Source organism: Lutjanus erythropterus, chromosome 20 (assembly GCF_056507025.1).
Source record: "Lutjanus erythropterus isolate fLutEry1 chromosome 20, fLutEry1.hap2, whole genome shotgun sequence".
Taxonomy (NCBI): Eukaryota; Metazoa; Chordata; class Actinopteri; order Lutjaniformes; family Lutjanidae; genus Lutjanus; species Lutjanus erythropterus.
Genome location: NC_139336.1, coordinates 7,682,965 through 7,696,756, shown reverse-complemented (window position 1 = coordinate 7,696,756; position 13,792 = coordinate 7,682,965). Strand labels below are relative to the sequence as shown.

Genomic DNA, 13,792 nt, shown 5'->3' with positions numbered 1-13,792 from the left:
TATGCATGCTGCGTTTCACTTGATGTTGCCCAATAACAACTCAGAAGCTCAACAAAAGACACTGCTGTCTAAAAGCTGCATTGACGGGAAACAGGCAGAGGAGGAAATGTTGAAATCTGCTGGGGCAGTACAGACGGGGAATCAAGGCCATTGTGGCCTCAGGGCAGATAATTTTTTGAGGGGTATAAGGCCAAACTGAGGGGTCAAGGCTGCCATGGATGGCATGGCCCCCATGAAATTCCTGCACTGGCATGCTGCCATGCTAGCGTTAGTGCAGCTGTCTCTAACCTCAGAGAACCACTTGCATGGGGCTGGCTTAGCTTTGTTCTTATGTTAAAACAAAGAAGGCATATATATAAAGGCATATACTGTATACTATTTTTTCATCGTTTTTAAGGGAGCAATATGTAGCAATTGCGTGTGCCGAAAATGAGTACAGCAGTCTAAATAGCAAGTTGGAGCCTTGGACTGTATATTAAATGGGCTGACATCCTATTTAATATACAATCTATTGTTGAACCAAGTTGTTTCCCCTGAAGTTCAAGCAGGCTGCAGGAACAATGCAGGAACGCAGGACGCACACATTGTAAAGTGACAATGACAAGCGAGGATAATCCTACACTGAAAGTTGATCATTAATTAATTCTCACTTGTCTGTCAATGTAAACCAAACCTGTTATCCTGAAAACACTGCTCTGAAAATACACCTTCTGGAGTCTGAGTTTGTTCACAGCCTACCAGACTCCATTAACATATTGCGCAATTTAACCACTGTAAACATCTACTTCTTCTACAAGATAATTAATGATTTCTCACAACCCATAAACACAGATTCACTCATTCAGCGAACATTCAGCATTAGTCTGAACTCTAATAAACTCTGCAGCTGTCATGTTGTTGTCAAAGAAATGAGTATTTCAACTTAACATGTTTCCTTGGTTTTTATGATTTATTACAGTAAATATATTACAGATTTCCCCTTTAAGTCTCAAATTTTGTTAATATAGACAGGATCTAATAAAAACATCCTCAACAATAAGATGATAGAAGTAAGAAATAATCCATGTCAAGGTTAACACACAATGCAAGTGAACTAATGAAAACAGAAACATGTTTGAAGACTTTTTCAACCCTGTACTGAAATAACTGACCTTGGCTTCACACTGGGCCTTATGAAAACACACCAGCCCTCTCTTAAACATCAGAGGGCTGAGCTGTTTGGGTCTCCACCCACAGAAACACTGATTTTAGCTTTGCTGATTACAGAACGCGCTCAGCAGACAACCCCATTCAAAGATCTTTATCAGGCGATGCTTCACTTTTACAAGGGATTCCTCATGACAACTATGTGTCCACCAATCACAGAACCTGCAACATCCACGCTGATGTAACAACATGTATGTGTGTGTAAGACAGACAGAGAGAGTGTGTGTCCTTATCCTGGAATCCTAATGACAGGATAGAATGGCCGCGGCCCGTGTTGCCCCGGCGACAGGCACCATGGATATGTGACAGAGGGAAACGGGAGAGCGGAGGTGGAGGCAGGCAGTCAGAGTGAGGCAAACAGTGAGACAGACGGACAGCTTTTGATCATGTAAACAGGAAAACAAATTATTGAGGGTATCAATGATTCACACAATGACAGATAAAAACATTGAGGCAGATTACACGCAGCCTCCATGGAGAGAGTATTTGAATAAAATTTACATTGTGCACAAAAAGCACCACATAAAGCCCCAGATTCCCTACAATGTTTTGCATTTGTAACCCAGGAGAGAGAACTGGATGTATTCTTCAGTCATCAAGGCATCTGGGCGGGTTACCTTCCAATTATCAATGCAACCAATCAAATTGATCTAGGAAAGATGTATGTCACAGAAAATGATGGAAACACTCAAGGCTTCAAAAGTCAGTGACTTCTACCTGACTCTTTCACCCGCTCACTCAGTTTCTTTTTATAAACTTTCAAAAAGCCCCGTCTGTTAACATCCTCCGCTTTTAGTCCCTTCATCTTCTTACTCATGCACTCTAAAGCGCTACACACACACACACACACACACACACACACACACACACACACACACACACACACACATACACTGAATTAAACATGACTATGATAGTGGGGCTTTGCTGGCTGAATTCTAATTACACTGACTTTGCAAGGTTGCACATGTGCCTGAGGGCTATGTGTGGGAAACCTGCAAGTGTGTGTATTTGTATGTGGGTGTTTATGCAGAAATTAAGCATGGCTTGTGCATGTGTGTATGCAAGTGTCCACATCCTGCAGCCACAGAGCCCTCAGAGGAAATGACAAGCTTGTTAATAGGAAACCATATTTGCAGCCTTATGTGATATCAATAATAAAAAGAGAACTAACACCTCTTACATCTGACAGTCAGCAAGAGACAAAGTCATTTTGATTTTTTTTAAAGACGCTGGTGGGATTGTGACTCAAGGACACCTTCATCTAAAAGCTAACACAGCAGTTCAGGAAGGGACACCAGGAAGTGAGAGGTAAGAAACACACAGTTGGATCCAGGCCTAGCCATCGCTCTGCTCTATAAAGTCCTTGCAACATAATTTTTTTTGGTGATGGTCATACTTTTATTCAGCTGGAGAGTCACATATTCCCCTGAAGGTGGAGCAAACTGTCTGACTTTTAGGGTTCATAAAACCTTTCCTGATCTCAAAAGGTTAAAGCATGGTGCCTGAAAGGTTCGTCTCTTCAGATTTACAATGTTGTAAAATGTTTTGTGGCAATTAGAAATAAAACAAGACCAGTGTCATCATGGAAATAAAATAAAAATGAAAGCAACTTTAACTTCAAACCAGCAGAAGATAGCCTGTATGAGCAGTTTAATGGTGTGTGTAGAAATTGCAATGTGTTTAGACTTTAAAAACTTAATTTAAAGTTGCACTAATTGGTATTTTGACTTGTGTACCCATGGATTATTGTACCCAGTGCCACAACACATGGAAAACTCATCCAAGATCGGGCAAAAGTTGAGATGTAGATAAAACTACATGCATGATGAAACAATTAGTGAGCACAAGAACTCCATCAGGCGAGAACTATCCTGTTGCGTGTGCTTTCAATTAATTTTCACCCCCTATCTCTCTCATTTGCTTTCAGGGCACTGAATGCATTGAATTGCCAAGAGGGGGCTACGGAAAGATATGCCAAAGGTAGCTCTTGGCCTTAACAACGATTTTGATACAAGTGCTGTGTTATTTCTGGTTTGAGGTGCTTGTTTTTCTTATTTTTCTAATAGATCTGGGGATCTCAAGTCTGACCCTTCTCAAAAAATTTGCCACATGATGCAATTGTATGGTACTATTATAAGGAACTTCCTAATTGTATGTGTTTTTCCTATATCAACTGTGTTCCAGCCTTGTTTGCATTTTATAATGTGTGGTTTCCATTTGTATGCCTCGTGGTGTTCCAGTCAGCACATATAAACTACAAATACCATGAGGTGGAGCTTCTACCACCAGGATGTGCATAGGTGTACAGCATACTGCAATTGATTTGAATGGGACTGGCCGTTTTTTCACCTGCTTGTCCATTGTTGATTCATGTATCCTGATGAAGCTCAAAATAAAACGATACAGTGTGGAAATCTCCAAACAGTTTGGTCACAGTGATGCTTCTAACGTCTTAGCAAAGAGTGGTGGACATAGTGGGGCTTTTAGCAGCTAGACATTTTTCCCTGAAGTTGGCGGAGACCAAACCAAAGTTAAAAATTGTGTTGATATTGGACTTACATTAATCAGAAATCCAAAAAGCACAACTCCAAATGAATGCTAATGTTGAATATGTAAACAAGAAACCACTTTCTGCTAACATACTAGCCATGACAATTCTATAAGGCAATAATATGTCCAATTTCAGACATCATATCACTCTGCCAGGTGCAATGTTAAATAATGTTAAAGAGCAACTGAGCTTAGCTTGAAAACATTCTTCTCACTTGCTTTCAAACCCAGACTCTTGATCTGTATGCAAATGTCATCCCTGGACGCTCAACATCACCATGAGCGCCGATTTCTGTGTTTATATGTCTTGATTGGAGGGTGTTACCCTAATGAGAGTTAACATGACATTACCTTGGACTTCGGGGATAAGAAGTACACAACAACATCACAGATCTTAAAATAGATTTGGTTTTGCTCTACAGGGCAGCATTACTTAATTACCTCTGGAAAAAGAGCTACTAATGCAATGAACATGACTAAGACTGAAACGGATATCTATCTATCTATATTTTTATTGAGTAATAAAGCAACTAAGCATATACTGTATTAACTCAAAAGGATCTCGTGTTAAGTTACTGACACAGTTGCTTGTTAAAAATGCACTGTGCCAAGGCTATTCTTCTTGGTTTGTACAAAGTGAGCATTTAAGATATTCAATGCACTTCTAACCTGAAGCATTTCTCCTGTCGCTTCAGCTCAGCTTCAATAAAGGAAAAAAGCACTCAGGATAGTGGGCAGCCGGCTGTTATTTTAGAAAAAAAAAAAAAAAAAAGAAAAAGAAAATTTAAAAGCACGGGGGTGGGGTGGTAGGTTTTCAGGAAGTGTAAGGGAGGAGAGATGGGGAATGTCTGCTGGGTGGTAAATAATTAAACACAATGGACTTTCACACCTGTAGCCCAGGCGCACAATGTAAATGTAGGAGTGTGCCCTTTCCTTGGCCTTCCTGTGTTACTGAGAGCTTTTAACCATTTAGGTTTGGTTATTTTTAACCGGCTGCAAGCCTGACATTTAACTACAAGAAAAAAATGTGGTGTTCTCTAAACACAGATATAGATCAATGCACAGAGGTGGAGAGATGTAGTCATGCTGCAACAAAACACAACTTTGATATGACTGGTGCAGAGGAACAGAGGTCTAACAATTTGCATACACACAATATAAATAGATTTATATTGTTTGTCTTGGTACTACAATGTTGCAGTGTAGAGTATATTTTAAATTTAGGTTGCTTTCACACTTGCAATTCTGTTTGTTTAGTCTATAAGAAATAAATGATGATCGCCCTGCATCATCAGTGCTACATGGACCCACAATCACTGACCTCGAGTGACTGACTTTACTGTGCCGCATGTGTTTCTCTGGTAACATTAAGAGCTCAAAAATTTGTAAGTAATTTTAGCCTTATTAGTCAAGACTGCAACTGGATGTATCAGAAAAAAACTTGCACCCACGTGCTGACGCATATGTGTAACCATGGTTACCAAATGATCTAGCTGCAATGTTTATACAGACCACTTAGGTCAGTGGTATCACTGCTATTTTTATCCCACCACAGCGCTATAGGATGGGTTCAAGTGCCCATAGACAGATGGAATATGTATTTTTATTTTTGCTGCTAGTTACTGTCAGTTTCAAAGATGGTGTTAAGCTGTTACAAGGGAATTAAGTCAGTGGGAAACCCTGCAGTAAGTCCTGTACATCTCCTGCCTTGAACAACAGTCGTTCCAGATACCCATGCTAAAGTACCCATGGGGTACAATACGTACCCGTGTTGAGAATCATTTCCCCAGGTAACCACTTTCTCATTAAAACTCATCCCCCTTTTAACTAGTGCTTATTCTGCAATTAGTTCAGGCCTCACACCTGTTAACATTATCCTTGTGGTGGGCTGGTCTCAGTCTCATCAGAATCTTTCAACCCTAGTAGTTACAGGCCTAGTCCATATTTGTCCTGCCAAGTATAAAACTGTTACTTTTCTAATAACTGCTGCATTTTATAATCTACATGTGCCAGAAATTTTGTCACTAAAATTTGATTTTCTTTGTCTGCTCCGAACACAGCAACACTCTCTCCTTTCTGGGAGAGGGAGCCCTCCTCTGAAGCTCTGCCTGAGGTTTCTTCCAAATTTTCCCTGTTAAAATGGTTTTCTGGGGTAGTTTTCCTTAACTGAATCAAGGCTCTTAAAACAAATTGTGATCTGTGATGTTGGGATATCTATAAAAAATCAGATTTGACGCAGCAGTTGGATTGAATAGTAGTTTAGCTTTTAAATGAATGCTTAAAATAAAAATACCTAGGATTATAAAGACATGTGGTTGGTTGCTTTACTTTCTACAAACAAACTTCACCAGAGTCTGCTTGGAACCATACTGACATCCTCTTTCACATGTGGTCTCCTTTCAGCTCTGCACCAGAGCTACTTAGTTTGACCTCTACCAAACAGGTTAAGCATGAAAGCACCATTAGATTAGTGAGTTCAGTCACAGCTGTATGCTGATTTGAGGTTAATATGAACTTAACAGATTGATATCTAAATCCCAAATCCCATTAGACAAACAATCCATCTGAATAATTAGCACTTTCAGTAACAAACATGCGATCCTCTTCGCCAAACCTAATTATTAGCTGAACAGAATGGTCATAATTACAGATAAACATGCTGCAGCAGTTTACAAAATCAGTCATCTGAGTGGTTCCTCTGTGCGAATACACAAACACTGGAAAAAGGCGGGTAAGCCCATAAAATCTCTTCCTCTCTCTCGCTCTCTGGATGTTGTGCTGACAAACACATGGGACGGTCACCCTTTTCCCATAATAACCAGTCATAGGGAGCAGAGACTTCAAAAACAAACCACTCTGCCCCTTCCAATGTCTTGCTGCCAGCTGTATCTCTGCTCAACAAAAAGCGACGGCATCTCCGGCAAGGAAATAAAACAATCTGTCAATCCTGCCTGGGTTAAGTCAAGAGAGCCCAGTCCAATCACACTGCAGATGGAAACTGAGTCAACCCCAGCCTGTGTATTTCGCTAGAAAGCCCAAGTCGATTTTATGCAAATGCAGGAGTGATGCGGTACAAGAAGCTGCACTTGACCTACATAGCTCTTCCACAATTCCTTCCCCAGTAGAGAGGAGGAGATCACAGGAAGCTGGAAGCAAGGGGACAGGCCTTATTAACTACCACCACACAAGAATAAAGCAGTGCACTATGGGTAAAGGAAAAAAAAAACAGTGGTGCTTGGGGAGCGATAAAGACAAGAGTACAGGAGAGATTGTGCTGGATGTGCTCCAGCATTCACCACTCATGCAAGAGTTCAACAATCAGAACATGCAGCAAGAGGGAGTGTGAATACTGCAAAATATTTTTGGAAAATCTAGAGGAAGAGTTGATGATCTGCTTTGGTCAAGTTCTCGAGTCCTGACGTGCATATGGAACATTCTTTTTCAGCCAAGTTCCTCGTAAAAAAATGGTTTGTTGGGAAAAAAAGCGCTCAAAAAACCCAATCCCAGACCAGAGCGCTGAGCTGAGGCCATTCTCGGAGGCTGCTCTCACACAGAAGCGGCTCCGAACAAAAATTCCACACAAATTACACAGGCCAGGCCAAGCCTCGATGCTTTTGTAATTGCCTGCGCAGCCCTGCCCAGAAAAGAAAAGAGGAGAAAGAACAAATCTGGGCCTTGATGATGACGAAGAAGAGCAGACAGACAACAAAAGGATAAAGTGTTTGGTTTGGGAGGGACAATGACAAAGGACAGGATGTGTTCATGTCTTGTGGCCATGGTCACTAGTAGTCTACATGTGCAGACAATAAAAATGCATGCACCGCAAACTGGTTGCATGGGTTAGACTTACTGTCACAAGTCAGCAGCTGAAATATCTGTTATTATAAAGTCATGATCTACAGGAAAGCATAACTCAAACCCACAGTACTTTATTTTAAATTCTAGTCAAGATGCCAGAATTGCAATGGTGAATTTTAAGGAAATGCGGAGAGAATGCCGCACAAAACATCTACAAATCACCATTTATAGCAGTAGTGCATACAAATTTTGGCAATGAGTTTTAACTGAGTATTTACGCCAGTTTTAAATGTTTCAATAGTACCATAAATATGATAGTAGAGTTTCAGTTCTGACACCAAACGTTTCTGATACCTTCCTTTGAGGTATAAAAACAGGCATCTTCATTTTTATTAAATTCAGGGTCGGGACCCAAAACGTGTAACGAATTGGCAAATGAATAAAATGTGTTCCACATTTCCTCAAATATTGACAGCCAGTGTGGAATAACATACAGAAAGTATCTCTCAGCAATGTCAACCATTTAACACAGCACACAATAACTTTAAAACACAGTAGTAAAATAGAGCTGTGGTTGAGTGATGGTTATAACTATAAACTGGTACAAAAATGACAATTGGGCTACAAACATAAACCACCATGTTTTGAACAAAACATGGAGCCAGCATTAACAAGAAGTAACATTTGCTCACTAACTTAATAGACTATTCTGTCCATGCATGATAGGAAATGTGGGCCACCACTACAACATTTTAGTACAAAGCCTCATTTTGATCCACTCCCGTTTGCCCTGTTAAAGTTAATGCATTATGTTGTTTAGAGCTGCAACAATTAGTCATTTAATCTTTTTTCCTGTCAATGTTAAAAGAATCGTGAACTATTTTGATCACTGATTAATCGTTTTGAGTAATTTTTTAAGGAAGAATAATAAAAAAAAATAAAAAAAAAATGAATATGTTTGGGTTGAGGAAAAAACAAGACATTTGAGGATGTCACTCTGGATTTTTGGAGACACTGATCAACATTTTCCACAATGTGATGCTGCAATTCATGATGTATTTTTGTAAGTTTGGGTCCTGGGAAGATTTCTGTTTTGGGTGTCGAGCTGAAAAAGTCTGGGAACCCCTGTTCTAAATACAAGAATTTTGCCTCAATAAAACTGTCTAAAACTGGTAAAAATTATCAGCTAAGAAGAACTGAGATTCAGGAACCAACCCTGCACAGTACAGATGTGATACAGTTTCAGTAAAGTGGTTGCAGAGTCTGTGCATTTGCTGGTCACTGTTTCCACTTGATCAAATCGTGAGTAGCCTGAGCTTCTTGCCCTGATTGTAAAAGGTAGTTGGATTTACTTGGAGAGCAGAGGATTACGGCAGACCGGGTCGAGGAAACAGGACCGCAGGCCAACGTCTGAGTGGCTGACACACCGGCCCAGATTGAAAAGCTGCCAAAAGGCTCCAAACATTCAGCATTAGAGGCGATGTGGTGCTTTCTAGTTCACAAAGAGTAGGGTTGTGATGTAACTGACAGCATCCGAAGACTGTGGAAATGCTTTTTTCCACTTTGGCAGGCAGAGTTGAGTAGACTATAAGAGGAAGGGTGAGGGATGACATACGCCTAGGCTGGGCTCAAACCCAGGATGCTGTGGTTAAACGCTCCACACCCTGCGCTTCTGAGCCACCATGATGCACTTAATAATGTGTTATGTTAGGTAAAAATTCAAGCCACAGGCAGGGATCTTTGGCTGTCAAGAAGAGTAACATAAACACCATCATGCTGAAAATAAGGCTCCGGCTGATCCCGAGCAGCAGCCTGCAGCAACCTCGCAAAATTAATTAGAAGCATACACTCATATTTAATTAATCCCTAATACAGATGAAACAGTAGCAATTTGCAGCAAGACCTTGGCCAAGAAAGCACTAGATATCTGATTATGATTATAAGATAAGTGCGATGCCCAAAACACAAACTTTGCTATTGTTTAATTATGATTTAGGACCCAGCCTAGGGCTATCTCCACTCTCAACCAAAACACAGATGAATTCACCCATAAAAGAACCAATAAATTTGTTCCTCAGAGGCTGGGACAGGTCAGAGCTGGCCCGATTCCCCCAGCCAAATCCTGAGAACTGAATACAGCCTTGATGAGATTGTTCAGTCAATAGGCTTGGAGGGCCACCTAACCCAGTAATACGCTCTGCGACAAATAACATGCCTTTGTGGGACGGCAATCCACAGGAAAAAACCCTGCGCGTCATTCCAAGTGGCTGTGTAAACACACACTTTTAATCCATCAGGCCTGAGAGCAGGTCAAGTGATGGGATGTGGAGATTTTCAGAGTAGCTGACACTCTCCCTCACACCACAACCCATGAAACCATGAAAATAAATTGGAGGATTAACCATGAGGTGGAAATGCTGGTCGAATCCCTAAAAAGCGCAGGTGACCAGAGTGCAGTGGCTTGGTTAAAGAACAATAAAGTGACAGATGCACGGGGAAGAAAAAGAAAACAAAAACACAGCCTTTCCTGTGTGACGCTCAACTACTAAATTTAGATCAGAGGAAACTTTAATGATCCCTCTGGGAAGATTTGGCACATGTTATGCATAAGATTGGAGGCACACAATATTAACCCTACTTACTGTGTGCTGCAGTGTTGACATGATCTCACAATTAAGAGCTGCAAATACCAATTATCTTCTTTACTGATGAATCTGTCTTGTGTCTTTTTGATTAACTGTTTTATCAGTTGGTCTTTTAAATGTCAGAAAAAAAAGTTTAAAAATGCCCATCAAAAACTCTAAAGTGATGTCCTCACATGGATTGTTTTGTCTGATAGACAATCTAAAACCCAAAGATTTTCAGTTAACAATCACATAAAACTGAGATAAGAAGCAAATCCTCACATTTGAGAAGGTGCTCCCAGCTATTTTGAGGTCATTTTTGCTTGAATCTTTTTTTTCGATTGATCCATTGATCAACTAATCTTTTCAGAACTACTCTGTGTGTGTGTGTGTGTGTGTGTGTGTGTGTGTGTGTGAAACTTGTCAACAAAGCCACAAAGTGTGTTTCTGCTCTCACCTTCTTGCCTGTGGAGCCTGTCTTGGAGAGGCAGGATTTTGCGAGGGAGAGGTACCCTCCGATGACCTCAATCTCCTCCACAGCGGGGTAGCGTTTCTTCAGCAGGGAGCCCAGCTGAGCGTATGGGGCCTGTGGGGGCGTGGACCCCGGTGGAGCTTCATTTGATGCTTCCTTCTGGAGCTCAGGTGAGCCTGGCTGGGCTTCAGGCTCCACCCTACGTTTAGGCACCACAGTGAAGGTGTTCCCCTTCCTCCTCTGCACCATGGGGCTGGGAACGGGGACATGCTGCGGGGGTTCCACTTCAATGTCATCTATGTTTGTTACTGGTAGGTGATCCACGGGAGGTTGCTCTGGAGCTGGGGAGGGGGTAGAAGGGGCCGGAGACGGGGCAGGAGAGTCTGAAGGAAGCGGGGAGAGGGAAGGTGAAGATGGGACAGCCGGAGAAGACGGGGGTGAAGACAGGGCAGGTGGAGAGGAGGGAGCTGGGGTTAGAGCAGGCGATGGAGACAAAGGTTCTGAAATGGGAGCAGGTGCAGGACTTGTGGCAACAGAGGGAGACTGTTCAGGCTTGGACGGCCTTGCCGGTGTCTTGATTTCCTTCTCCTCCTGAACTTTGTCCTCACTCCTCTTTGAGGGTGTCAAAGAGTGCGTAGGGGTGTGGGAGGTTGGCACTCCTGGCATGGGCACCTCTGCCACTCTGTGGGTGGGGGAAGACTTGACAGGGCTGGACGGTGTTGGGCTGCCTGTTGCAGCAGGGCGGCGCTTGGGGATCACTGTGAAGGAGTTTCGAGAATTCAGGCGCAGGTTTGCGAGGGCCCGTGCCTGGGCGTCCCCATCAGGAATTTGGGCAAGGTCTGGCTTTGGGGAGGGGCGGATCTCAAAGTCAGGCGAGGAGCGGGACATCTTGGATGAGATGGGGCTTGAGGGGGACTCAGCATGGGCACGAAGGGTCTCCGGAGAGCATGGCACCTTGGCTTTGGGTGGCACCTCTGCACCCTCCCAGTCTCTCTCTCTGTTGGGCTTGGTAAGCCCCCTGTCTGGCTCATCTCTGGGGGCGACAGCTGCTCCACGACTTCCACCGCTTTCCTCAAACCGTTGACGGAAGGAAGACACGGATTGTGGGGACCCAGGGAGGCGCTGGGGGCTGCCTTGCTCAGAGACAGCAGGCTGTGGCTTTGGTTTGGAAGACCAAGGACCCTGGAAGACAGGCGAGGATGGCTGGCTGCTGCCCGGACTTCTGACTGATGGGCCTGGCTTGGGCTTTGGCACCAGATCTGGCTGTGGCTTGGGCCAGAGTCTTGGCCTGCTGCTGGCACTACAATCCAGGTCGAGCAGGTTCTCTGTGCTGTGAGACTTCTTCTGCAGCTTCCCATAGTTACTGTCAAACTTCTGCAGCATCCGGCTCACCCTGCCTTGACCCTCACCTGTCTCATATGATGAGACTTCATGATCAGGGCGGCCCAGGGTGCTCAAGTTCTCCTCACTCTTGCTTAACGTGGTGTCATAAATTACCACTTCCTTGGCTCTTATCTCAGTAACAGCACTCCCTCTCCGGTCGAGGAGGTCGTTCAGAGAGCTGTAACTACTCACACCGTTCTGCTGCCACTTGGACCCCGGTTTTAGACCTCCAGCTTCAGGGAAGTAATCCGGATCCGACTCAATGATGATGATGTTCTCTGCGCGGATAGTCCGTATACCGGGTACGCTTCCGTACAGCTCCAGGATGTGCTGGACCGGTCGAGCGGTGTTTTCTCGGTCCTGTCGCCTCCTCCGCTCCTTCTCCAGCTTGATGAACGGGTTCTCCTCCAGCGGGCCCAGGCTTTCCTGTAGCACCAGGCTCTCATGTCCGTCGTCCTCTCTTGACAACGTTCTATCGGCTGCCGTCGGCCGGGGCTCTTTGTTGTTGCTGAAGTGTTGGCTGGCCGTGGTGATGGTGTAGTTCCTCCCGCTTGCCCCGCTGTCACTCTTGGCTCCGCCGCTGCTGCCGCCGCTGCCGTTCACATTTCCCGTCAGCTCGCCGTTTGTCCGCTGCGGGCCCGCCGCACCACCGGGGCTTGTCTCCGCGGCACCAGCTCCTCCAGACCCACCGCCCTTCGCTTTCCTCCTCTCCAATATCTCTCGCTTCCAGGCCGGCATCCTCGGGCTCTCTTGGCCGGGCTCTTGGCGGAGGACGCGTACCTCTCCTCCGCCGGACATCGCGGAGGGTTGTTCGGAGGGGATGAAGAGGAGAGAGGCAGGCTCCGGTGCGGCTAAAAAACCTGTATCCGGCTCGGAGTGTACCTGCAGCACCGTTCACCGTACACTCACACACATCCCCACCGTCTCTTTTTTCTCTCTCCTCTCCCTCTGCCTGCTCACTCTCCGGCTCCCTCTCTCCACACAGCCCCTGAACGCAGCCCCGCCCCTCCGCAGCAGCACGAGCGGCCTCGGCAATCCCATCCGCTTCCCGATTGGTCGTTATATCTTACGGACACGCCCTCTCCCGTTCTGTAGAGCGCTGCACATTGACGCAAACCACTCCCGTTTCTATTGTTGGCTGGGCAAGGAAGGCCTGTCAATCAAACGTGTTGCGTTCAAGTTCCACCCGCCCCTCAACCAGTATTTAGGCTATATTTAACGCTGTCAGTGGATACATGTATCTTTTATTGAGTGATTAAATATAGATTTGTCGTCAATACTGTTTGTACTGAAACCTACTGCTTCATTTAAGGCCTATAAGAAGTACTAACCATTTAATTACAACCAAAACCACCCTGTGACGGTTGCAAGACTAGTTCATCTCCCACATTAGAAATATACTTAACATTTATTGCCAAAATCCCGTAAAAACTTAATTTACCTCTATTGAATCTATGTAGCCTCATTCTTTGTGCTTAATTTTTATGTTCCAAATTCATGTTTTCTATGGTATTTGTATAGTTGTACAGTATCTGTAACCAGTGTTACAGGGATACTGTTGTCCACAGGTGTTATTGTGTTATTGTATTGTGTGATAAGTAGGTAATATCCAGTGGCTGGAAGAGGCTGACGGCTGTTCATTCAGCATTTGCTGGTGATGCCACCTGTCGATAATCCTGCCACAGTAAACACATGAGCTGAGAAGTAGCTAGCTGCTGCACATGAATCAGCACTTAAAGGGCTATTCTCGGGTACT

At 44.0% G+C, this 13,792-nt stretch overlaps 1 protein-coding gene across 1 annotated transcript in view; it reads right to left on the bottom strand.

Annotated features, from left to right (window-relative positions):
- The window catches only part of tprn (taperin), a 31,753-nt gene extending 18,745 nt beyond the window's left edge, over window positions 1-13,008 (bottom strand). Inside the window, exon 1 of the mRNA XM_084746529.1 lies at window positions 10,639-13,008. Coding sequence (XP_084602655.1) covers window positions 10,639-12,834 — 2,196 coding nt within the window. The 5' untranslated portion in view covers window positions 12,835-13,008. The remainder of the gene's footprint in view (window positions 1-10,638) is intronic.
- Between the last annotated feature and the right edge of the window lie 784 nt (window positions 13,009-13,792).